Source organism: Tympanuchus pallidicinctus, unplaced genomic scaffold, assembly GCF_026119805.1.
Source record: "Tympanuchus pallidicinctus isolate F22 unplaced genomic scaffold, pur_lepc_1.0 scaffold15, whole genome shotgun sequence".
NCBI lineage: Eukaryota > Metazoa > Chordata > Aves > Galliformes > Phasianidae > Tympanuchus > Tympanuchus pallidicinctus.
This window is the reverse complement of record NW_026294669.1, coordinates 6,974,529-7,001,551: the sequence shown is the minus strand read 5'-3', so window position 1 is coordinate 7,001,551 and position 27,023 is coordinate 6,974,529. Positions and strand designations below refer to the sequence as shown.

Genomic DNA, 27,023 nt, shown 5'->3' with positions numbered 1-27,023 from the left:
AGAGCATCGTTAACCACGACAATTCTTCTGCAAGTACACTAAATTCAATAAAAAAACTTCTTACAAGAGTTTCTCACAATCTACTTAAAACTCAAGCAACTGAGCTGAGTACTGGGACTGTAAGTGTTTAGGCTTATTTGTGAAGACTACTGTGGAACCATAACTCAATTTTATTAACAGCAAATCAGTCTAATCTGTGCACAATTTCTTATTTGTATATAACTGAAAAACATTCCTTTGGAACTTCTCTCATTCTCCAGACTGCCTACACATGTAATTGCCAGGTATAATTGGTAGTTTGAGTACAGCTGATGTCTGTGAATACAATGAAGACATCATGGATCAATGGAGTCTACTTTAATTTTCTTAACTCTTCAACTGTTTTTCATCCGCCTTCTATCTTGTGATTGTAGATCACCCTTGTCAAGCTTTACTGGCAAATATACGTTATGAAGGAGTTGGGTCTTTCACATATAAGGGTAATCAAGGCAAGGTACAAATAAAACGCTATGGAAATCTTCCAGTATAATTAGGACAGGTTCCTTCCAGAAAAATGACTCCAAATTTACAATATCATGTTACATGCAAGCATTTTTAAAAGACGTTCTTTTAAGCCACACTTAATTATCATCAAATGGCCTGACTTAAGGGAAAAATTAAACCTAAGGAAAACAAATCATTTTCTGCTGATCTTTGCAGACTTCTCCTTGCAGATCAGCTGGTCTTTCTGTTGATCCTTGGAATTAAGATATTTATCATGTCTAGCTAAGGAATATTTCTACTAACTATGTGAAGGAATCCATTATTTTGAATAGCCCCTTTACTTTCTATTGCATCAAGGAATTGCAGAATAATGTATGACATCTGTGACTTTCTTGATTTCACATGCTCAAAAGAAACTAATCCATGAAAAATTCCACAGGAAAATAACAGTCAACACTTTGCATGTTCCAATGCAGTTTTAAAAAGACATCTGTAAGAACAGCAAACCATTAATAAGCAGTAGCTATTCTCTTGACAGCCAGGTCCCACCCGCCTTGGAAACGCCTTTCCATACATGAGTGAACAGCATTTAGGCAGCAGCATTACTCTGTAATTGTGCTCAGCTCATACATCAGCACTTTCTTTTCATAAATGGAAGCATGTTTTACAACTGAGAATTATCTGTAACTAGAAATTTGTACCAAAAATATTCCTATTATTGAACAAAATAAAATACACAGAGCTGTGAACTTGGACAGGTTTTTACAGTACATAAACACCAAACATGAACCTCAATCTCTTTAAACAGCAGAAACAAGAAAGTTTGCAGTTTCACTAAAATGAAGCTTTCACTGTCCTCTGACATAGAAGGGCTTGTAAACCCAGTCACATAATCCACACAGGAATCCCTTCTCTTACTCTTGAGCACAGTATTATTGGAACGTGCTTCCAGGAGCTTCTGTTAGTGTCAGCAGGGATCTCACTTTTGGGAATGAAACAGCCACCTAACAAGGCACATTACAGATACATAGCACACAGTATCTAAGATAGAAAAGCTCCACTGGCTAGATGATCGTGTTATGGGAATGCAGAGAATATTACAGACCGCTTTCTATCACAAAATAAAGTAATGGATAGAGGGGATAACACCCTGGGTATGGACTTGTGTAGGGACATTAGAAACCAACTATTCAATTGTGGTGAAAATATTAATATGCTCCTTCTTTGCTAGGCGTTCCTTTACCTTTCTTTACCATACACAGGGTAAACTGCCTAATACTGCTTTGGTGCATATCAACTACATTATGCAAAGGAAAAAAAAACAACACTTTGTCCTATTAAATTGTAGTGCTACACAGGAAAACAGAGGAAACAGTATCATTTCATGCTCTGATAAATCAGTAACGGGCAATAGATCCAACCTTGCAGAAACACAAATAAGACACATACTGTCAGCTTTTTCCCAGCACACAGATCCCTGTGTTTTGGCTGTGGAAGACAAGATTACATATTTACTTTCGAAAGAAGCTTTCATTAACTAAGAGCTGTCATGAAACATCACCACATGACTTAGTAGCGTGTTGGGGTACTGAAACAAGCTGGCTCTTAATGTAGCTCCAGTGACTGAGGAGTTCACAGAAGTTCAGGAGCTGCATGTACCTCTACATGTGTCTTCAATAATGCCTGAAGCAAAGCAACCCGTTGCTTTCTAAAAGTATTACATAAACCAATACATGTCATGCAATGTAGTCTTGTAAAACTTTTGGTCCCTGCATGACTTCTGTGCTCTGAGTTTATGGATTCTTCAGTACTCTGCAGTTACTCTGACATCACTGTTTGCTTTTTTTATCAACTTCGTTGTGAAAATATGCATAGTTCAATCAGATGGTTTGTAGCAGCCACAGAAGAGAAGCTTGAAAACAGTGAAGCCTGATGAAGAGTTAAAAGATTCCTAAATTCTGCCTGTTGGTAGAACACCTGAAACTGGTGTTAAATTGTTGTTTTAAATCAAACTAGCCTATGAACTGAGTGGGAGTATACTCTTCATACAGCTTGGGGTAACCTCCTTTTTGGGCTTCTGATTATGAGTTTGATTAAAAAGAAAAAGCACAAAAAATCTTTATTTTCTGCTTCATGAGAGCTATTCATGAGAGTATTACTTAAAAGTTACTTAAAGATGCTTGACACTGCTGAGTGAGGATGAGGGATGAAATACGTACCCAAGTATTATACATGCACACAAATAAAAATACTAATATGCTCATCCTATCAGCATTAATCTAAAAGAAATATATATCATCCTTTTCCTCTGCAACTTCAAATCAAAAGCCAGGATCACTATCTTATGCAAAAGGTGAAAGAGTTATTTACAATTTTACTTCTACCACACCCTTAGGATGTCCATCAAGCAGCTAAATGCTCCTCCAGTGAAAGTGCTCTGCCTAGCAGCAGCTCCCCTATTGATGCTCATGAATCTGATATCAGGTTTTGTTTTATATTTACTCATTACTTTCTGACATTACATTTCACATAGCCACACTGAATAAAGGCTAAAGGTATCTAAAAGCTTAGGCCAGTATGACAGGGTCAGCCATTGGCATAAAAGATACCTTGGTGACAATCTGACCCCCAAGAACCTTACATACACTCGGGAGGATAAGAGATTTCAGCAGAACCACAGCTCCTTCTGCAATATTTCTCTGAGACAAGGAGTGAATTTCTCCACAGTACTGCATTCATCCCTGCTATGACAAAATCAAAGGAATACCAGCAATGTCTGCCAGGAGAGCATTTTACCCTGCCAGGAACTAGACTGAAATTTTATTAATGGTATAAATTGGAATTCAATGGACATAAGATAAGCTGACTGGCTGCAGAAGCTACAGAGGCACCCTCAGGTTTAGACTTTCCAGAAATAATTCCTGTTGTATCCAGATTGTTGCCAAGCAGCAAGGTCTCTCTGACAAGCAGGTGTTGTCCTCTAGCGCTCTCCCACCAAGCAGATGTGACAGTGTTAGAAATTATGAGGTGATGATGTTGCAAACGTGAAAGATCTCTTTTTCACAAATGTTAGGAAAATAGTCATCCTTTCCACTCTACATGCAGACAAGCTGGAACTGAGCACCAGAAGCAGCAATTGCTGGAGGAAAACCAAATGCTTAAAGTAATGGACACACAGTCTTTTTACACAAAGTATTATCGGATTTGTAGTAGTCACCTTTCACCTTGCCAGAAGCGACAGGCTTAACCCTACGGTCAGTATTAATGTGAGGGGCATGGTGAAGCACACTCTAATGAGCATTACACTCATCTCATTTGCAGGACCCAGGCAGATCAAACAAGGACCATTTTCTACTATTGCAGTAACATCTGTCCTTAAAAGCCCAACTATGCTCTCCAGCCACAGACATTGATATCCATAAACAACATCATCTTCAGTGAAAGAATTTGTACAATTTACCCAAGGGGGATTTCAAAGACTTAACACTCTCTTCAACTACTGTGTAAAAATACAAAATACACTTTGTAACAGTGTGTTCTATTGAACTTGTTCCGTTTAAATCAGAATTGTAATCAAAACAATATAAGTAAAGCCTCTTCTTCTACTGCTTTAACACTTACTTTCTATCTGGAGTCACATGTGCTGTATGTACTGAACAAAAAACGATTTTACTACTTACTGATATGTAACAGAGATGTAATTAATTTATGCTCTATCACTGGCCTTTTAGAGCAATACTGTAAATCACACCTATTGCTTCAGGCAGGGTTGTTGCGTTTCTGTTCTACTGCTGTAGGAAGATGCAGATATCAGGAAAAGAACAGATGAAACTGAGAACAAGCAGATGCATGAGATGCAGTAGTTGCATGCTGCTCTCCAATGTGCCATATAAAAGAAGTCACAGGAGGAACTAATGCTAAACTACAACCTATCAAAAAATCATGAACTGACCCAATTTTTTCCAGAGCTGGATAAAGATGCAGCAGGCATAATTCCAACATGAATGCCAACCTGCTGTACATACATGAGAGGTGCCAATATTCAAAATGGAAAAGTCAGACCGCATGACACTATCTTGGAAGTAATTGGATGACAGGTACTTACAGGGTTAGTCACCATGCATTTGTACAACATTCTTCTCATGCCAAAATGGGCCTTACATGAAATAAAAGAGTAACTCCAGTAAAGTAACAGATCTCAGTGGTTTTAAGAAAGCACCAAAGTCTTCACCTCAAGGTGAGACCATACTATGACAATTTAAAAATTACTGCATTCAAATACAGTGAAAAATCCTACTTTCAGCATTAAGTAATTTTCTTGCAGCATCTTTGCACACCTTAAATGTGTTCACATCCAGTAAAATTAGAGAACGAATTTAGAATTGCATGGATATACCACAATGCAATTCTGGAAAATAAGTTTCAAAAGCTTTCTTGTTCTACAGTAAGAGTCACATATTTATCAAACTAACCATTGTGTCATTTTAAGACTTTGGCAGATCTATACAAATGTTAAGAAAGAAAACTTTGATTTACTTCAGACTCTCAGCCTGGAATATTGCTTACTTGATATGAATGGAAACGTCAATCAATAAAAAAACCGAAACAACTTGCCTTCTGAAGTCCTCAATCTCAAACTTTATGCTTATTTGATAGATTAAAGCCACACAATTCCAGATAGGAGCAGACAGCTTTCCTCGCCTGATTACAAAGATCAACTTCCAGCTTTCCATAAACTATCGTGTTTTATTCTTTCACAGATGCACAGAAAATAATTGAAATGCAAAGAAGCATCCTCCAAATCACACTTTAACCTACTGTACTGCATGTATATTTAGGAATGTTTATTTAAATGCACTCAGTTCATGAATTGCTCAGATTTAAAAGACTTACTCTATAATCTACGTTCTCACTTCAGTCTATCTGTATCTGAAATGCAGAACATTTGGGCCCAGAGTATTATTGTCTCTCCATCCTCTTCCAAAGTACATGCAATTTTCTTGATTTTAACATATCCTATCACCACCTGTCTTGTCTCATTTAATTATTCTCACACTGGGGAAAAAAGCATCAAATTGTTCAAATCATATAGCATCTTTAAACAGTACAAGATTATCTAGTTGCCTGTTTCATTATTTGCTGGCTAAGACAAATACACTGTTTTAGGAAAAAAAGTTTGTTTGCACAAGCAAATATCTTTATATTCTACCAAATGTCAGAAAAAAATAATCACTAATATTTATCATGACAAACATAAGCTTTTAAAAGCAAACAAAGCATTCCAAGCCATGCATTCTCCTTCTAACATCAAGTCTACACTACAATAAAATCAGAGCACAATGAAACCAATGGCAGTTTTCATAATTGGCAAGCACATGGCCAACTACAGGTGCCATTAATGAAAAGTAGTATCCTGTATTAGTGTAGGTAATGCGGTTCTCTTTCCAGAGGAACTCTATCCTATCTGAGGAAGAGACCCTAAGCTCATAGAAGCAGGATGATTACCCAGGTGGTAAAACACATATGTTTGGTTTTGCTTTTTGCCATTACTGAGATTGAACAAAATCTTTGCTGATGGTTAACAGAAACAAGCAATCAAATAGGAACTTACCAATGACACGCACTTTCTAAGAAGTGAAGAGCATTACATCTTAGAACTTAACAGAGTTTTAACCACTACAAAATCCTGGAAATGAAAATGTTCACCATTATGCAGAATACAAGCTTTTATGTTTGAACTTCTGGTAGCAATCATTCAGCCAAATGACTGCTAAGCTTACCAAATTTCAGAGGGAAAGCAGTTCTTTGGCTTGGATGCCCTCCATTCAAGTGGTCATGAGGTTTGATCAGTCTTTCTGAACCAAAGCATGTTCCCGTATTTTAAGCAGAATTCACTTATTCAACATACCTGGAAAACTGCTCTTGTAGGCCACGCATCTGAGCTCTGTTACGCTCTGACTCCAGCGTTACCTCCCGTAATCGTTTTTCACTCTCGAGTCTTAAATGTCTTTCTTCCTCCAACTCATGTATCAGTTTCTCACGCTGAAAGACCATAAAAGTTAGTAAATTACTCTATAGGCAAAACACTTTTAAGATAAATTTTATATTTTATTTGGGAATGATCATCAAACAACCAATATTCAGGTTTGTTGTTGTTTTTTAAAATGCCATTAATACACACAACAACAGGGTAGAGATGGAGATTCTGTCAAAATATCACCATATAGTCAGCAACATTGAGCTATTTCTCCTCACTCTCCTGAGACTCACAGAAGTCAGCGTAACAGACATTTAGGAACAAACACCCTCCCCTCCTTTGAAGAGTTTTTTCTTCACCTCCATTCAAAATAATTTTCACAAATGATATTGAGATCTGCGATCTTGCTCCATAATAGACACAGGAAGCCTGAAGCAGTCATGATGACAACCTGCCACCCAACCCTTAATGACTCAGTCCCAAGAACAGAGTAGGAGATGATTCTGCAGTGCTGTTTTTGTTGTTTTGGATGAGGAGCAAGAATCTTATCAGCAGGACGGAGTCTGTTTAAATCTGTTAAGTGAAATCCTATCACAAAGAGTCTGTTTGTAAAAACCACCTATCCAAATAAAAAGCTAGGAGAGGGATAAAAATGTCATTAATCTTACTAATAATTCTCGAAAGCAAATAGAAAATGTTTGTTGCTAATGCTGAAATGATAGGATCAAAATGCTCAATCCACAACACACGGGACTATCTGGGTGTATCTACATACATTATGGATGACTGTGTTTTTTAAACTTCAGATCCAAATACAAAAATGAGATATAAAAGTAATGATTTCAAAACCCTGTTTTAAAAGTAGGTGCATGGGATTTAGGAAGAGTAGGGAATGAACTGAAAAGTTATAAAAATGCTAATAGAATTTAAAAAAAAAAAAAAAAAGTATATACAGTCTTTTCCACGTGACCCTACTGCTACACAGAAATTACATTAAATTAAATTTAACTAAATTAAATTTATCCTTGTGCATTTAAATGAGATAACGAGTCAATAAAAAAAAAAAAAACAAATAAGCAATTAACATGGTACTACATTACAGTCCCCCAGCAAAGGGATTCCAAATTGGTTGCACAGAAGTTAAGCCTCTGTGAAGCTATAGTGGGTACACTATCTATACACTCAGAAAAAGTTCTGTGTGCTTAGTGCACTGCCATTGGCAGCCTATCAGATGGAGTTCTGTTGCTGACCTAAATTTTCATTACACACCTGCAAAAATTTGTCTAGAAATTACACACAAAATTTCATTAGACAATAACAAAGATATCACAGTGTTAAGCCATTAAATGAGAGAGACAGACTATCTGTACAAGTCTTACAGTTATAAATCTAACTGGATAATAATTTATAAAGCAGTAACCAAGGGACCAAAAATACGAACGTTACCAAGTAGAAAAAGGATCTTCAAGGCACTGATAAATAAGCACATGCCACAAAGGGAGGCTGCAAAGGATCAAATGAAATATCTATATACTTGTGGAAAAACATAGGGAATTACTCAGAAAAGAAGACAGCTTCTGCCTAGTAGGTCGCATGTAATACCTATACCATATAACAATTCCCTGGAAAAATGGGAAATTGCAAAACTAGAAGCCCACTGCTGGAAAACAAATACACTGTTCTAACTAAATTATTTAATAACTGTTATGCAAGCACATCCTGGCAGGTGCTGAGTGATCCTTTGCTTCTGTCAAAATGAAAAGAGCAGATTGCTCAGCATCAAGCAGAAGATGCACAGCACCTTCAGTAGAGAATCCATCCCAGGAATGATAACTCACAGCAACGATATGGGAAGATTATTCAAAGTAGTTAGAATTTGTCCAGATTTCATCCTATCAACACTAGCTTCAAGATCATATTGTGTGCTGGATATTACCAGTATCTTCTTTTATAAACACAAGTGACTGCTGTTTAGGAGACATCTAGAGCATCCAGGGCCAGAGAACAGTATGGAAAATAATTTAGAAGAAAGACATAGTTAGCAGTGCTTAAGACAAGCTGACAAGCCTACAGAAAGTGGGCTTAAACATGAATAAGCAACTGTCCCTCTAGTAACTGATATGCTACCCTGGAGCAAAAGCACGAACTGCTATGAGCCCAAGTGTCCCAGCTAACTCAAACACCAGGCTGTGCCTGAGCTCCCTGCTGCAGTAGCAGCTTAACTAAGGTAATACACTAAACAATTACTCTCATTCAACAGAATTACCACCACAATGATCTTACTCTGATACAGCAGCTACCTCTCCTCTTGCTGCACTGACCACGCTCTGCTTCTCAAATAAACCTTTTTATTTTATGTACAAAGCCGAATCTCCACAGGGAAGACTACAGAATGATACACCTGCGAATATTTGGGGTATTTCACAGCATTTCTTACCAAGACTTGACCCTTCAAAAAGAGATTAATATCCTTTCTTCCACCTCACTGCCAGGATCTGTTGTTGGTTGCACACCAATACTGCCTGCAGTTATGGCCACATTGCCACTAACCACAAAACCACATTTTCTAGTAGAACGGGGAATATAGAGCAGAAATTCACAGATCAAGCTTTTCCCTACAGGTCAAAGAGCAATGTAAGCTATTTCTGGGTTTCATTTCCTTCTTGCTGGTAGGTCACGGATTGCTGTTGCCACCATTACTCCTCATATTCACGTGGGAAAGTGTGCAATGTTGTAACGGACAAAAGATCCGCACACGTAGGTGATTTTTATTTTGGAAGAAGAGAAAAAAGATCTAGGAGTTATCTTAAGAAAAGTATCCATAAAAGAAAAATAACATTACAGAAATTAAATGCTTGAATATTAGGAACTTCTGGAAGGAAGTCCAGTCTTCATATCACAACATGCTATTAGTTACATCAGCACCTTGCTGTACAAAGCTTATGCTTCTGCCACGGTACACTCACAGGTACACATGCAGAAAGCAATGATCATTACTACAAGATTTTTATTCAAACCCAGAAAAGCCATTACAAGGAGGCACAAATGAGAAGTAAAAACTCCAGCACAGAAAGGTCGGAGATTTTTTCATCCCAATAACAGATGACGTCCCTGCATTCTCCAGAAATTTTGCACTGTCAAAATGCCTTCTACAAGCTCCTCCATGCAAAACCCACTTTATTCTTGTGTAAGATAAAGGTATGTGAAAACACATGAAGTGGCCAAGAGTAGTTTCATGTTTTACACAGACTAAAAGCTTACTGTAAGGAGTACAACTAGCATGCAACATGAAGAAAACATGACATAGAAAAGAATGCATTGTGAAATGCATCACTATGTTTTAACATCATTGCCTTCTCCAAATGAAGTTGTATGTGTTTCACTTGCCAATTCTTCATTAGCTGTAGCTTCTTCTCTCCATGAGCTCTGTTCAATCTTTCCCACTTCCTCTCCTCATAGTTAACTTTCTCCTCTCAGAAGCACAACTCTTGCTTTACTCTCCCTTTCCGAATACACAAAATATTTAATGTGAACAAACTAGAGTGAAAGGCAGGGTTAGCAAATTCCACCCATACTTTTGTGTTAAGTACTGGAATATTTTAACACTTGAACAAATACTGTTTGCAATTACTTTTTCATGAGCATTTGAGCAATCAAGTTTCACCAGCTACTCATCATGTTCATGAGCAAATGTCTGCATGCCAGTGAGTTCCTTTTTGTGTAAGTGTAGAAACATTCGTGTCAAAATGTTTCATTTCTCATCCAGCCAGGGACATGTTCTGCACATTAATTCATCTTCTCAAATGTAAGCAAGAAATCAAATTTGAGCTATACATGATCAAAACAAAATGCATGAGAACTATTGATGTCATGTTACACTGAACTGAAAACGTCTCTTTTAGGGCTCCTGAATGACCCCTAGAGCTACAAAATGCAAAAGTAACAAAAAATAAAAGCATACATCAGGAGTGGCAGTCACAAAGGCAAAGCCAAGCACCCAGCCATAAGGTTGTGGATTTTGCTGTGCCTGCCTCTCCTGCATCACAATTTAAGACTACAGGTGCTGGCTAGGGAAATTTTCCAGGGACTCAGCAGGCACACAAGGCACATACTGCACTTGTTGCTGCTATTCAGAAGGGAGACAGCACAACAGCTGCACAGAAACTGCTCCCTCCTTTTTTGATTAGCTTATGTTTGAACCTTGTGAGAAGCCATTTCTATGAACAGTTGGGTGGAACAGGACTGCTGAGTTCAAGCACAAAAGATCTTTCTTGCTCAACGTATCATAAGTACTGTGGTAGTAATTACGTCAACATCAGAGAGCAATTTTGTCAAAAAAAAGTCTACACAAAAACATTTAACCCAGGCTTAATGTTGCTCTAAATCAGGCTATTAACCTGCACATTAATTTTTTAACAACTATTTTTAAGCATTTGCTAAAGAGGGCCACAAATTCTGCATAATTAATATTGATTTTGAGCAGATACTTTGTAATGAATTCAAAAAAGGGGAAGAAAGTAATACAGCCTTTTTGTTTGGTTACAATTTATAGAATCATTAAGGTTGGGAAAGAGCACTAAGATCATCTAACCCAGCCAGCAAGCAGCGAAGCATCAAGTAACTGCTGACCTAAAGCAAGTACTTCAGTAAGCATTAATGTAACTTCTGATGCTATACATTTGATACCTCACAATAACAGTAATAATTTAATCATAGCCTGGCACGGAGCACACCATCCTATGGCCTGACCACAAGCTGGCTGCAGAAGCAGGAAACAAAACAAAAATTAAGCAAACAAACAGCAACTATGAGAAGCATACTGACATTCTGCAAATCAGTTTGTGGAGCACATAAGTGGCCAACACTCAATAGGCACATTCATAGTACTCAAACCCACCATTCCACTGCAATAATGGGGTCTATCTGTACCAGATCAATAAAGAATGCTGCAGACAGCAATCCCTGTTATATTCCCTATTGTATCAGAATTCAGTATTTCTCTGGTCTCCTTATCAACTGAGCTCACTGGACAGGATACAAACATGATGGCATTCATCAACATAGAGGTGTACTGCAACACAGACAAGGGCTTGGAAAGTTACTGTTAGGAAGTGATGTACAGAAAAACAAGCTGCCTAAGGTGACAAGCAGGAAACCTGGGACAGGCACCAATACAGTGAGTGTTTCCTCCCAGTATGAAGCATGAAATCAGACTCTATTTGAGCAAGCACCTCCAAGGCAGACGATGGGTGAGACTGCTTTGGTGCGGCCAGCTCCAGAAGCAGACTGCCCTGCCCTTGCCTTCTGCCAAGCCCAGGTTCACACACCGGTCTGGACCTTTGCATCCAAACTCCCCTTCTGCAGCCTGGTCCCAAGCCTAGCAGGGGTGAGACTGAAATCCAAAGTCAAAACTTCCTTCACTCACAGACAGCAGGAAAGAAACATGATGAGAAGAATGGAGGGGGCTGAGACCATTTTTTACCCATCATAAATTGTACCAGGTACTGTATTTTAGTTTAAATTAAAATGAGTCAAACTTCAGTGTCCTTTGTTTGCTCCTCATCGATCGCTGTTAAACCAAATGTTTCTCATTCTGTAATCAATACTTCTCTGCAAAAATAAACCAAGGCACTGACAAACAACTTTGCAGCACACTGCAGCTTTCCTCGTGGTGGACTTTGACAGCATGAAAAAACACTACCTAATGAATGGAAAAGAGAAGTGCACTGCTTATTGTGCTTATTACAATTTTAACAGGCAGCTTACAGCTGAATCATTTTATAGTAACAAGACTTTATTAAATCAGCCAGCTATTGAGACCAGAACTTTCTGACAGTTAATATGCCTTTGTCCCTCATTACTGTTTCCAGCTATACTGGGAATATCAACAAATACTCTCAAAACACTCAAAGCTTTCCCAAGGATAAAGTTAAGGTGTTTTAAAGTACTGCGAAGCATTTAGACGTAGCAGCAGTAACTGAAGCACTCATAGGGCTCACGGAGGGAAAGGTAGCTTTATTTCCACAACTCCTCAAAATAAAGTTAAGGGTGAAATTGTGTTGCTGCTTTGTAATGAAAATGAATTACCCTTTCGTTTGATGCTGACTTGTACTACAGCGGCTGAGGAAGAAAGTTCCTCGACTTATATTACACCTCTATTTTTCTCCCCAATTATTTCAGGATGTAATTATTTTTCCCAACCTTATTCTTGCTACAGCTCTGCAACAGCAAGATATACATAGTATAAACAGCATCTCCTAATTTCAGGCTGGTATCTTCTAGCTCTTTCATTCTGGTGAGAAAAAAAATGATGACACTCTGGAATAGGATTCTGCTCCCACAACGACAGGCTGCCCTGAATAAACCAGGAAAATCTAATTGGCACTAAATAACTTGTATTAGCATTTTCTATAACTGCCTTAAAAACAGTTAAAGTGAATAATTTGAAGCAAATAATTTATTTTTCACTATTAAATTTTAATGTGCTAATAGATCGCTCTCTTTTGCCTCATAACAGATTAGGAACATGCATTCCACAACTACCAGATGGAAACTTCAAGCTCTGCGTGGCTGTGAGATGAATAGCAAGATAGGAAACATTTATTACCAGTAGTGATATTTTAGTGACAGTAGTTTACACACTTTATATTCTTTGGTGATAACACTTCTCCAGAGCAATTGAAGTAAATTAGAAACACTTTCTTGATACAATTACTACTTCTGAATAAAATAAGATGCTAGCTTTCATTGTGCAGTAGCTCAAAATTGCCACCATGTGGCAGGACAGCAACTTAATTTAGCATTATTTATATTGCAGTGATACAGTTTTAATTGCATCTGTACAATAGAATAACTGCTGTGCTGAAGCTCCTTTATCACTTCAAGCCTACAATTAATCAGAATTAGGCAGGCTATTACATGAACAATACTGTATATATAGTTGCAGTTGTGACAGAATTTATGTTATACTTTTTTTTTTTTTTTTTTTTTTTTTTTTACAAAATTCATAAAACCTTTCAACACAGAAAGCTGGATAGCAAGCTCTTCTGTCTGCACATCCCTTCCAAGAGTTCCAGTTTATGGGCACTCCTCGGTGCCAAGCAGCCCCGTCATTCTGGGAAACACACAGCAAAGGCCACAGGAAATATGAGTTACCATTAATAAAATAAACACCAAAAAACCCCATCACCAAGAAAAACCTCAACTCGCTCCTAGTCTACCAGAAACTAACAAACAGAAGGCAGCTTTGTGGTTGACTTTCCTTACACTACAGCTGGTTGCACCCATTTCCATGTATACCAGTGATTACACCCAATCCACACAGCGATACATGCCACGTGCAAGCAAGCTTTAGGTGGGTGAAACATCTTCACCCCAGCAGCCATAACAATACAGAACTTCTTAAAGACCATCTCCATATCATACTTTTAATGTGGAATCATGGCAAGCAATACATTTTCTGAAATCACGTCTCTCTAATAAACAATTCCTGTTTACTCAAATTCACAGCTGATAGCATAATTTCAAAGACTTGCATTGATCCTCAGTTCTCAGCCTAATTATTTTTTCCTTTCCATATTGTACCCATCTCCTATGAGGAAATAAAGAGAGCACTCTTAGAGAGTTAGAAATCCCCACACAGTCAGATCAAGGAATTTTTTTTAATTATTAATCTTAAAATGATAACGCTTTTCTAAAATGAATTTGCAAATGTAATTGAGCTTTTAATAGCTTCAACAGATAGTAATTAAAGAAATTTCATTTCCCTAAATTAAACATAATGAAATGTTTTTCAAGATCAAATAAAAACTTGGAAACAATATTACAACAGACATAATTCATATGAATACCTAATATTCAGATATGTGCAGAACAAACATCTGTCAATACCAAAATGAAAAAGAGTAGAAGTAATAAGTAATGTACAGTTTTTTTTCCTCCTAGAAATGTGCAAGATTTTAATGGCCAATTATAATTCCAAGCCCTTCACTACAGCTTTTTGACAGAGTGACTTGCATTTTAGCAAGATGTAAAACTAAGTACAGCAATGGGGGTGAAAAATTTTGTACTACATATGTATTTCTCTTATTAGAAGCAAAGTTTTACAACCAGTTTTACTTGTTAACAACAAGCTTTTATTCATTCATTTGCAGACAAGCAAAAAAAACCAAACCTACTATCTGTGAGCTTACATTTCCCACTTGTTTGATTAAATAAAATTTATACTGAAGGCCAGAACTAGCACTGAACTCTGACAGGTGTGTGAAGGAAAGCCCAGGCCATACAATTTAGGGCTGTTTCACATTTGCACATGCCTAAGTTACATTCAGTTTTTGCTATGGCACAGCTGTGTTTTACAGTTAAGGAGAAGATAATTGCTGTCAGTTTTGATAAAGTTCCAGTCTAAGACTGGAACTGTCTTCATATAAATAAAAAACAAAGTCTCATAGAGAACAAAGGAAAACTTCATTACAGTGCTGTGTTATTTTGTTCGTGCCCATTTCCATTAACTTGTGCTTAGCAGCAGGACTCACTGCCCAAGAGAAACCACTGAACTTCTTCAAGTCTTACTGCGATTCTCCAAGATCGTTGATGACAAAATCCACACAGCTATGCACAACACCTCCATCGCTTAACAGCCACTGTCTGGTTATGCCTGTACAAGGCAGCTGAGTGAACTCAGCACACCACTAAGCGTGCTTCAGGGTGACCAGGCTGGCTGTGCAGTGGAGCAGAAGATGGAGGACCACCACATCCCTACCAACTTGGTTTGGGGACAGCAACCCCCAGAAGCAAGATGGGGAGATCCTAAATCACTTTCGCTTATCTGAAATGACTGTGTGCCTACGCCCGAAGCATTTTTTCCCCCATAACTGACCAATGTGTTCTTCAGATGATTTCTTTTCTAAGTGACTGAGTGCTCACAGAACAAATGGGCACATGGTTGAATCAAGCATTTCCCACTTGGATCTGCATTAGTGAGGTAGGAGTTATGCAGCAGAACACACATAGGATGAGCATTTGAAAATAATAAACAAACACTTCTAGAAGTTTTACTTGGTATAAAATGAGAGGGCAGGGGAACTGTGCTTTGTTGCTCCAGTGAACTTGGATTTATTCAGATGCTAGGAGCAGTATGCTCTGATGCTAGGCAGAGCTAATGCTTCTTCACATTCTGGATTTCTCATGAAACTATTTGTATTTCCTGCTAATAATTAGGATATGCCGAAGTTAAGAGAAAAAGATGTCAGGCTAATCTAGAGTTGGGAGGATGGGAGATGTAGAACTGAACCATGACAATCATGAGAAGCCGCTCAGAAACATTTGCAGTACCATCATGTCCCCACGGATGTGAGACAAACTGATATCTTAGTTTGCACACACGCACTTCTATTTGCCTTTCTCAGCTGACACACTCAGCATCCTTGGCATCACTACTTGCTGCCAGCTACGCTTCCATGCAGCATTTCTTTTTCTCAGACTCTTCACAGCACTGCTCATGAACATGTCAGATCTTATTACAGTTGTTTTGTGTTCACTTGTAGAATTCGTTTAAGGTCGGCAAGTAACTGCAAAAAGACACCTGATTTATCCAGCTGTTTCTTGCAAATATTCCAGAGGCCTATCACCATAGTTTTCTGATGAATGTACCTCTTTATCATTTTCATTCCGTAAGCACTGCAGGCACTGCTGGAGGCAACAGGGAAACGTGGAGAACTTTTTGCTGGCTGGTGCATCCTCAACAGTAATTCTAACAGAGCTGCCATGACACTGATAACGCACTCATCTAGAAGAACTGGCTTCACTTTCAGAGGCCAGATTGAGTTTGCAAGCCTGGTAGTTGGGAGAACTCAAAAAATAAAGAAACAAGTTTGCATGGTGTTTTCAATTTGTTCACTGGTCCAACTGGAGTAATTGAAAGACTGCATCACAACCTGGTATCATTTTGCAGAGTGACTTTCCAGTAATAGGTTCTCTTGAACGTCTGTTCAAGGTTCCACAGACTAATTCCAGCTCAACTCAAGTGTCAGCCAGGCTCACCCCCAACTTTGGTCTCCCTCCCTTTCTAGAACACGTAGTATGATGTACTTCCAAAGGAAAAGAAAACCTCTGACATCGACTTCTCTGATCTTCATTTCTGTATTTATCTATTTACACAGGATGGAGCTACTTGTTCACAGACACACCAGCTTTACCTCTGCTGGGTACAAGGAGTATGAAGAATGGGCTAGCAAACTATTTATGACTATATAGTTTCATAAACTTTGGCAAGAAAGAAATTGTGCTGTTTGTCTGTAGAACAGGAACTCTGCTGTTCACTAATGCTCCTATGTGTAATATATCACTGCACCAAACAATTTCCTATAACTCACTTAAGACATCAGGCTTGAAATCAAATTCAACACAGGCGAAATATGAACAATCTTTGACTAAATGGGGCTGAAAAGAAATAACCCAGCTATACTGACCATACAGACAAAGTCAAACAGAGCAGGGTTCCCTGGAATGAGGTATGCAAATGGATGATTCAGTTTTTCAGCTACTGTGAGGCAGGGAGGTGAACCCCATCAGCACAGCTGGTTCTGTCCCTGCCCTGGCATCCAGACACATGCCAGTGGCTACATGGAAAGCACGAAGCTCAGAAGAGTTTCTCCATCTCACCTGTGTTAGATCAAACGTGCTGCTACAAACTGATGTTCTTGCCTCGTGAGGGCTCACAAGGATCTTTCTGAAAGCCTGTTTACATTCCTTATAAAGCTCTTCATTTTCAATGCGCTGGATTACACATGTTCTTCATGCCCTAACTTTCCACTCACCTCCTCCTACATATTTCAGTTTGTGAAGAGGTTTCCCTTACCAACTGATGTAACATACAGCTACTGAACGCTGCCAACAACTCTGAAAACCTATCTTCAGCACAAAAACATTTACCAGCTTCTGATTTAACACATCTTTCCATACAGTATCTCCCACAGCACAAGATTTCCACTTGAGGAAATAGCATCATTTCAGCTATCTGGGGCAATCATACACAGGTTCTGGGAATTCTGACTTGCTCCTCCCCTGACAGCCAAGGAAAAAGTTTCTTAACTGAAAAACTGCCAGTTGTTGCCTCAGGGCACTTGTTAATAGGTACGACCAGAAACAAGACTTTCCCAAGAGAGGATAATTTTAATCTGCAACTCAGAAATCATTTCTAAATAAGCAGTGTCACCACAGATGCCAATCACAGATCTGCAGTGTAAAGATGTAATTACAAAATGACTGCTGCATGACCTGTGCATACTGAGCCAAATTCCCTCTCAGTATTCATCCCAAGTAGCTGGGCTGTGATTATCCGCAGCACATCAGTACCTCCAGGCTCTCAGCACTATTTACAAGCATTGTAAGATCCTCTTCCCCAAAGAGTTCGCTACCTAAACAATCATACAGACAGGAGATGAGTCAGAATAAAGCCCATTGTACAAATAACCAATATGAGTCAGACAGTACTGTATACAAGATTATAAAAGAATTGGGTGACTGAAGTAGCATAACTTGTATGACACCAAAACTAAAGAAGAATAGGACTTCTTGTGGATACGGTAAGCAGGGATTTCAATATCCTAGTTATCTGAAGTCACACAACAGTTATTGAACTGAAAGAATGAATTATTGGCACAGTTTGGAGAATGAGTGAAAGCCACTTCACAACTAGGTAAGGTCCAGTATCAGGTGCTGTTTCAAGCATAGTACTTGTATTTGTATTCAGTTCCAGAACAACTGCAGAGTGCATCATGCCAAATGGTATGGAAATAACACAGTCCAAACATCACAGTCATTCCCACAGTCTAGACAGCTGCCTCTCACAGGACATTTAAGCAAGTCTGGCCACCAGTTCCAGACTTGGAACAGTATGTCATGAGATCTTCATTATGAAAGATCTCACAGAATATCAAAAGATGCCTTATCACAAAGCAGTGAGCACAGAGCCAAAACAAACAGAAAGTATGCAAAAACTAACTCCTGACAAAGCAAAAGTTGAATTAAAGATTATGAGACTGAAGTAGGGCAGAAAAGAAATGAAGACTCATAGCCACAAGCTCAAGCAATACGAATTCATGCAAAGCTGCTTAAGTTTTAAGTTTAATATGTGAAAGCATATTTCCCTGTCTCTGCTGCATCTATTTTATTAATCACCAACAGACTATTTAATGTACATATAAGCTCATAATGTACATATAAGGACAAAGCTATCATGTTCTCTTGGTGCTGTAGAGCTTCCATTTTGGATCAGGATTCAATTGCACTAGTTCCTGAACACAGAGTTGGTGCAGTAAAGGTACGATGCAATCTAAAGCACTGCCCAACTGTCTCATTTTAGTGGTCACAACCAACTCAATGGTACAAGCTCCCAGAGCACTGCATTCATTTAAATAAGTGAACATTCACCAGAATCAGAACTGAGCACTTGCTATAACAACTCTGTACTTCCTAGAATCATGGAATTATAGAATCATTCATATTGGAGAAGACCACCAAGACCAGACAGTCCAACCACTGACCTATCTTTACCACACCCAATAAATCATGTCCCTCAGTGCCACATCTACCCTCCAGAGATGGTGACTCCACCACTTCCCTGGGCAGCCTGTGCCACAGCATCATCACTCATTCATTTATGAAATTTTTTCTAATATCCAACCTGTACAGAAACTAAGGTGCTATAAGGCACATTAAATTGTGCACTGTCTAGTGCCATATATAAAAATAATAATAATAAAGTTCACAGAGAACAACAAAGATGAAGAAATTAAAGACCTCACTCCCTATCCAGTGGTGAAAGCATTCAATGACGTTGGTTGGCTTGATCAGATGGAGGACAATTCAAGGAACCAGTATTGCAGCACTGCCTTGTCCTCTCTGCTTTGTTGTAGCCAGACTCCACGCAGTAAATCAGTTACACACTCCAATCACCATGAACACAACTGTAATGCAACCCACAGAACCATGGAAGAGTTGATACAAATACAGTGACAATGGGAAAAGGTCAAGATCATTGAGATGGACACTGTGACCAGAATTTGCATCCACAGAAGGAAAGTAGTAAGACAACAGTGATTTCTTCTAATTTTAACATACTAATTTCCCTAGCTACTCAAAAAAAAAAAAAAAAAAAAAAAAAAAAAAAAAAAAAAAGCCATGAAGCCAAGTCACGACAAGGGTTTTGTTACTATTAACCTGTATAAATTTACCTTCCCAGTTCGCATGAAATTCTAATTGCTAGCCCAGCTCCTCCATTCACCTTTTCTTTCCAGACATTGTGACTAATTCTGCTCCAGCTGAGCTTGCTTTCTGGAATTAGATAAAACCTGACCGTAAATGTCCTTCCTCCACAGGCTGCAGAACCGTGCCTCTATTCAGGTCATCCTCGCAAAAACATTAATCCAGTGAGTGTGCAGCTTCCCAGAGTCAACTCGTGCCATTGCCCGGAGGAGCTCAGGATTGCAGAGCTTAACCTTTGATATGAAAATGGCTACAATTCACTGTTATTAGTGCGTGTGTGCATCACTCCTATTAGGCAGCGAGGTATTGCCTGGAGCAGGGTGCAGCTGTTTCTGGTCATAAAGTGGGATTTGCTCCACATTGAAGCCAACTGCCACTCTGATATCAAATATTCCCATAGATGCTACGAAGCTGCGTGTGCTTTTTCTGCACTGCCTTCAGCATCTCCTGCCTTTGTTATCTAATGTATAAACGGCAATTTCTATTTGAGGGCAAGCTAGTTTTTCCAACATACTTTCTGCAGTTTGCCTCTTTTACTTTCAGACCCCATATAAATGCATTCTGCAAATAGTTCTTCTCTGCTCAGTGATTCTTATATAATTCTATTTGACTTCTTTTTACGCTGACGAAACACTGCCAGAAACTTGTTGAGGAGATAAACCATTTTGCCAGCTTCCAGCAGGAAGGACAGCATTTATTTCTGCTCCTTCAGCCCTAACCTCAATTCTCCTCTGTGCCAGCACCTGTAACAGCACCTTGGTCACTTGCAGCAAGAGAACACCAAAACCGAGGCAGGCACCGAGCACTGCAAAGCTCTTTTCAAATACTGCTACTAATGTTTTACAACTCCAAAAAAACCTTACATTCCAGCGGGGCCAAAACAGACTGCAGTGTGCACTCCACTTCTACGCTGTCACACATCCTGTGCTTAAGCAGATGCCATCGAATGTTTGTTTTTAGCGTGGCTGCGGATGCGGGTGCTATTGTAAATGAACACAGCTCCCTCTCCTGGTAAAAAGCCAGACTGGGAAAGGCCACGAAGTTAGGGGGGATTGCACAGGATCGTTTTATACCCGCTCCATCACACAATTTCTACCACACTTTAACCAACAATAGATTGGAAATAAATTGATTTTAACAGACACGTTCCTTATAGTTTGAGAAACCTGGTGAAAAACAAACAAACAAACAAAAAAAAAAAAACAATAGAAATTAACTAAGCAGGAAGGGACAGAGCTGAGTATGAAAGCCAGAATCATTCTGAGAAGACCTAATTGGGCTTCTAGTGCTTCAATTTCAGGACAGTGAGCAAGCGGATTCACTTTCACATTCATTTTAAAATGGTCTTGAGAGGTCTCATATGTTAACTCCTGAAGAATCCTTAAATTCAGAAATCCTTAAAATACAAGAACAGAGAGCATCTGTGTACATGCACATTTGAAGCAAACAAAAGAAAAATACTTAGGACATGGGAAGAATTAAAAAGGCAAATATTTTCCTGGATTACAAATTCTAAAAGCCCTGAAGATAAAGCAGCAAAGTTGTGGGTGACGACATTTGGCCTGGTGACATATGGACTATTAATGAGGTCCAGGAGCACTAAATGGGGCTTGCAAATAATTTCACTAACTGTTATTGATGTTAACAACTACAAATGCCACTGAGTTTCTCTAAGGGCCATATGACAAAGTTCCTCAGAACAAGGGGAGTAGGACAGCACTGCTGGCTATACGAATAAACAGCTGCAAGGAGAAGGCACAATGGTCAGGCTGCTTCCTTCTGATTTAGGACATTGAATATACAGAGACATTTTACACCAGTGACTCTGCCTCTCTCTCTGCTGCTTTCTAATTAAAGCACAGATAAGTGATTCCATAGACGTAAGGACCTAGAAGCTGGAAAAGAGAATTTAGCCTTTTGTATCTCATCTTCAACACTTCATTTATTACTAAATACCATCTACTTTTGCAAGACCCAGGCACTTCTGCACCAGCAGCTCTTCCAGCTGCTCCCACTGCAGCACAGATCCGTCTCACTGACAGCAGCATGCTGTGCTCCATGTGTGAGGACTGAAGCACAAGCACAGGATTGCTGTTCTGGTGTAAGGATGAGGTGCATGGTGTAGATGTGAAAAGCATCTGGATGTGGAAAAGATCTGAAAAATGCTGACTGTGCTCCTCGAAACAGGGGCTCCAGGATGGATGATTGATGGGCAGCATTAGGATCAGTGTCAGTGCTGAGCGCACACCTGCAGTGTGGCGGGAGATGGAGTACTGGATGGCACTGGGAGCCACGAGAAGTACAGGCAGCTCTGAGCTGAGAGAGGTGTAGACAAAATGCCACTTCCCATAGCCATGGCCTGACTCTATCAACGCACGTTTCCAGTCTCATGCAAAATGGAGTTCTGCTTTTTCCCAATTTCATTTCATTTCAGCTCAACAAAATACCATCAGGCACAGCTCTGACCTCTTTCCTACCACCAAAAACAAGTAGCTATATTAAAGCTCTACAGTTGAGGAAAAGGAAACAAATTACACACAAAACAGCCTGGTGTATGGAAAAGTAAAGAATATGGTCAGAATCTCTACTGATTTTAATAAGATTTCAATCAAGACCTTTTCTGCACCCTAGCACAACCATGCAGTGTTCCAGTTCAGCAGCTCACAATAAGAAGAGGAAGTGAGAGAGATCTTATCAAGCTGATTACATTAGAAGTTTTGATTCGATCTGGGAAAAAAGACTGGTTTGCATTTGAATCCCAGTGGCTTTGTAACTGGCTGCTATGTGTATCTAAAAACATTACATTTAGGAAAGTTTTAAACAGCAGAAGTGACTCCATTCCTGGTAATAACGGGATTTCTTGCTCCAGTGAGTTTTTTTTTCCTGCCTTTCCCTTTTACTTTACTCTTTATTTAAAAACTTGCAGTCTCTTCTATAGCAAAAACTGTTTGTAAAGCAAGAATTGTGCTGATCGCATCAGAACTCATTAATATAACTTGTTTTTCCATTATTAGCACCATCTGAGCCTGCTGAAAGCCTTAACCAGGGCTTTAATTTTTCCACAGAGAGCTTTAAATTAATTAGTGGTTTACATGCTAACAAAGAATCTGATACATTCATAAATCAATCTAATGCAGAAGGATTACCAGAGGGTGGAAACCTATTCAGTGGGGACCTCACATTCAGTTAGCATGGTGGGTTTTTAACAAAAGGGTGCAGGTGTGGAATAGACAAACACCAGGAAGATCCACGATAATCACTTTGCATCACTTAAATGCACAGCAGGACACAGAGTAAATCAGAGCCCAGGGCCCACCCTAAGTGAAAGCCATGTAGATATAAAAGGCACTACCAGCCCACTTTAACCTTCACAGCTAAATTGCCAAAATGGTACGATTTCTTTTGTGTAGGTTACAGGCCACTGAACTAATAGAAAATAGAATAGATTTAAAGTACTTGGGTGCAGAAGTACAAACAAATGAAGCAACCATGTAGCATGTATGCATACAGAGCAACTGCACAAAGAGCATATTGAGCATTTCTCTGAGTAGTTATTAAATGAATCCAAGTTATGAAAACATCACATAATTCTGTGTACTTTTTGTTCATCCTAGATTTCTAATCTAGGTCTCTGCTAACACAACACTTACCCTGTCACAAGGACTCTGCTGCCTACTATGGCATCATTTTCCTCATTTTTTCCTAACCTGACTATGTTCACTATGAATAAAATTTCACAAAGCTGAACAATTTTCCTGGTATTTTACTGTGTCCTAAATGTACAAAGTCTATGACTTAAAAGTTAGGTACAAACATATGGATTTAATGAGTCAAAAGAAAAAAAAGAGAGAAAGGACTTTCATAACTAAAACGATTTCCACTTTCTGTGATGTTTTGAAATAAATACTTCACCCATTCAACGCTGCTAATTTTAATGGAACCTCTGTCACCACAGACACCTGCACAGCCTCTACTAAGGTCAGTATGAAGCGTACAGACATGAAGGAATTATTTTTCTTTCCTTTAAATTAAGGTAAAATATCTTTGAAGAGTCAGAAGAAACATGACTAAGAAAATTCCTAAAATGCACATTAAAGATCTAAAGGTCAAAAGCAACAGGAAGAGCCATACTACAGCTAAGCTTGGTGCTGCTAACACTCCTACTAGGCTGGCTAACAATAGAGCAGATTTTGATAACAAATAACCATCAATATTTATTGATGGTTGCTCATAAAATGGAGAAAACTGAGCAAATTGTCAGGTATTTACAGTTTAAATGTATTCAGTTCTCCTTATTAAACCAATTTACAAATACATTTTCACTCACTTCTATGTATAATGAATCAGATTTCAACACAACCATATAGAAAAACTGGCTCTTACAGACTATTCATATATTTTTGATGATGGACATTAGTCTTGAAATGCAATCCTTTAGTTTATTCTATTCTTTAAAGTATGTTCTGATATGCATATACTTTCAACAATAAGCTAGTCACAAAAAAGGTAACTCTGGGACACGTGCAAAAATAAACTTCTAGAGGGAATGCTGTGGAGCAGGCTCTCCATGGAGAGCAGCACATCCTTAATAGCATAGTCAGTAGAATATTCTCCACACAATTTCTTCTGGGAAGGCAACAGTGAAGTTCTCCCATACATCTCTCACATGACCAAACAGGTAGAAGTGTGTGCAGAGCAAAAGCACGTTGCTCCATTCTTCCATGTGGAAAAAATGGCACCCACTGAAATTCATTGATGCTTGCTGTACATTTACGGAGAGCAAACATTCCATGTGAGCACTGTGAGGTAGTGGGCAATTTTATAGCAGTGGCAACAGCAAGGTGAAAGACAAGCTACATTCTGGATGGTCATGCACAGCTGTCTCACCACAAAACATTTCAATCAGCTCATCTGTGCAAACTGGCTAATAGTGGTGACTATGTTGGGGTGCTCTAGGGCACCTCTGCCTGGCACCCACTAGCCACCACCTCCTGTCACCGTTAATGCCCTCCCCCTGAGGCGCTCACAAGACTTCCCTCACACCAGCCAGCAGGAGGTTGCCCCTCTGCCAGAGATTCTCTATGCCCAAAATCCCCCTCCAAAATTCTTCTGTCCATCTTCCATATGTACTTGCTCTGAGAGTGGTCTGTGCTCCTTGCTCTATGCCCTTGGTTCACAGTATTCACATACTCCATCATCTGGACCCTTACTGCTCCCACACTGCTCATGGCCAAGTTCATTAATGTTAATTAATGACTGCTGTGTTTCATATTAAAATCACCAGTTCCAAGCCTGAGACACAGATGAGTTTCCACACAGTAGATGCTTCAAAGCAATTGTCTCTACAGGCACATTCTTGCCTTGGCAGTAGCTGCAAGGTAATTGTGGAAATGACCCCTTAGGAAAGAGCAGGAACAGTAATACTTGCCTTGGGGAGAGATAGCACTCCTGGGAAGACACTGGTCAGACTGTAGCAGGTTATAACACTCTGCCTCACAACCAGTTCCCAAAATCACCCCATGCTAGCAGTGCTGTGTGATAAATCCCACAGGGCTACAGACACCAGAAGTGGAAGGCCCTGAGGAGAAGAAACTACAAGGTAGGTAACAACACCCAGGCCAGGTGCCTTGGTGCCCAAGGGCACTTTGTGGCATCCAGGAATCTGAGAGCTGCGGGACATGGCTCTCATTTTCTGTGCTATCTTCAAGTCCAAAAAGCACGTAAGCAAAAGTTGTTGAACAGTAAATAAAAGGAATTGTAATGGTCTTTGAATCATCTTGTCAGGCAGTGACATCCTGCAGCAATGCACTTGTTACAACTTCTCCTCTCCTGTAAGTTACTTCAGGACAGAGACAACCTACAAATTACACTTTTCTACTAAAAACAGGTGTGTCTGGAATCACATATACCAAAAGCATTACCAGGTCATGAAGGTTAATCAATATTGCTTATTTCATGAAGTCTTGAACTGTCTCACTAAGTGTACTTTACATGTAATATATTACATTAGTTGTATGCCTGCAGGGGAAAAGTAGCTTAAAAAGTTAAAGAAAACCCTCTAAAAATCATAAATGGCTCTTCCCAGATTATGAAAATTGTTTATACACTGAAAATTAAAACAGAAGTGCAAAAACAATGCCTGATATTTTCCAGTCCACCTGAGGCAAAAATCACCTCTGAAATCAGTAGGAGTTTTATCTCAGCTGCAGGCTTCTGGATTACAGCTTAACTTGACAGAAGTTTGCTTCTGATTTCCTAGAAAACTCCTGCCCCAGCACACACCCTGTTACCTGTGGCCAACCTGCCTGTTTAATCCCCCCTCAAAACCTCCTGGTGGCCAAGTCAGCCACATGGCAGACCCAAAGGGGCTGTTCAGGGGCAGTGCTTGCACTGTGCAAACCAGCAGAACCCACCTGAGCAAATCCCACTGCCCTCCTTCCCTGCACTACTAGCAGGCAGACAGAGGCTCCTGTCCTGAGCAGTCCCTGTCAGCCACGTTGATGATGTTCTGCAGCAGAACCTGGCCACAGTCCCAGCAATCAGCTCACAGCAGGCTCCTCCCAGCAGTCACCTACATTCCTCCAAATCTAATTACAGCGTATTAACCACTAATAATGATTTATGAAATGCACTGGCTGGAGGCAGCTGGCTTTCTAAGGGTCCTGCATCACACAGAAAACAGAGCACACCCCAAGCCAACCCTCTACAGCTTTTCTCCATCAGGTTTTAGGGAAAAAGAAATTCTTTCGTCCAAATTGGATGAAATTCTTTCACAGCCAACTAAGTAGTCATTCAGATCAACAGTAGTTCCACAAGTGTGTTCACGGAAACTGGTTTGGGTTTCAAATCCATCTGTTTTATCCCATGGAAGCCTAAGATATTTTATGCAAAGACAGGGACAAACAAACTTCTTAACAGATGGGGAGAGTTCCTCAGCTATTAAGCAATTAAGAACATCCAGCACATTTTGGCTCCAAAATAACATTGTTTTGAAGAGATAAGACTCTATAAATTGAGAGTGGTGGTTAACCAAAAATCAGCCATTTCATCTGCTGCTCTCAAGCCCAATCTCAAAAGCTACTATGTGACAAGTGAAGATGTAAAGAGCATTACATGATTTACAAACTAATCAGATTGACTTTTTAAAGTCTTCCATACTTCCATTCTTTCATGTTTCTGAAGTTGGCCAAGATTTAATAGACAACTAAATGTACTGCATTTTGATCCAAAATTGTCCTCCTGTGCTTATGGTCTTACTTGCTTTGCCTCCCATTCCAGTAAGAAAAACCAGAAAGAA

At 39.3% G+C, this 27,023-nt stretch overlaps 1 protein-coding gene across 9 annotated transcripts in view; it reads right to left on the bottom strand.

The window, feature by feature from the left end:
* The window catches only part of NCKAP5 (NCK associated protein 5), a 377,529-nt gene that overhangs the window by 179,612 nt on the left and 170,894 nt on the right, over window positions 1–27,023 (bottom strand). For all 9 annotated transcript variants that reach the window (XR_008204905.1, XR_008204904.1, XM_052676201.1 and 6 more), the window contains one exon: window positions 6,392–6,525. Coding sequence is in view for 7 of the 9 variants with exons in the window: in XM_052676201.1 (XP_052532161.1) it covers window positions 6,392–6,525 (134 nt within the window). In the remaining 2 variants the exon portion in view is untranslated. The remainder of the gene's footprint in view (window positions 1–6,391; window positions 6,526–27,023) is intronic.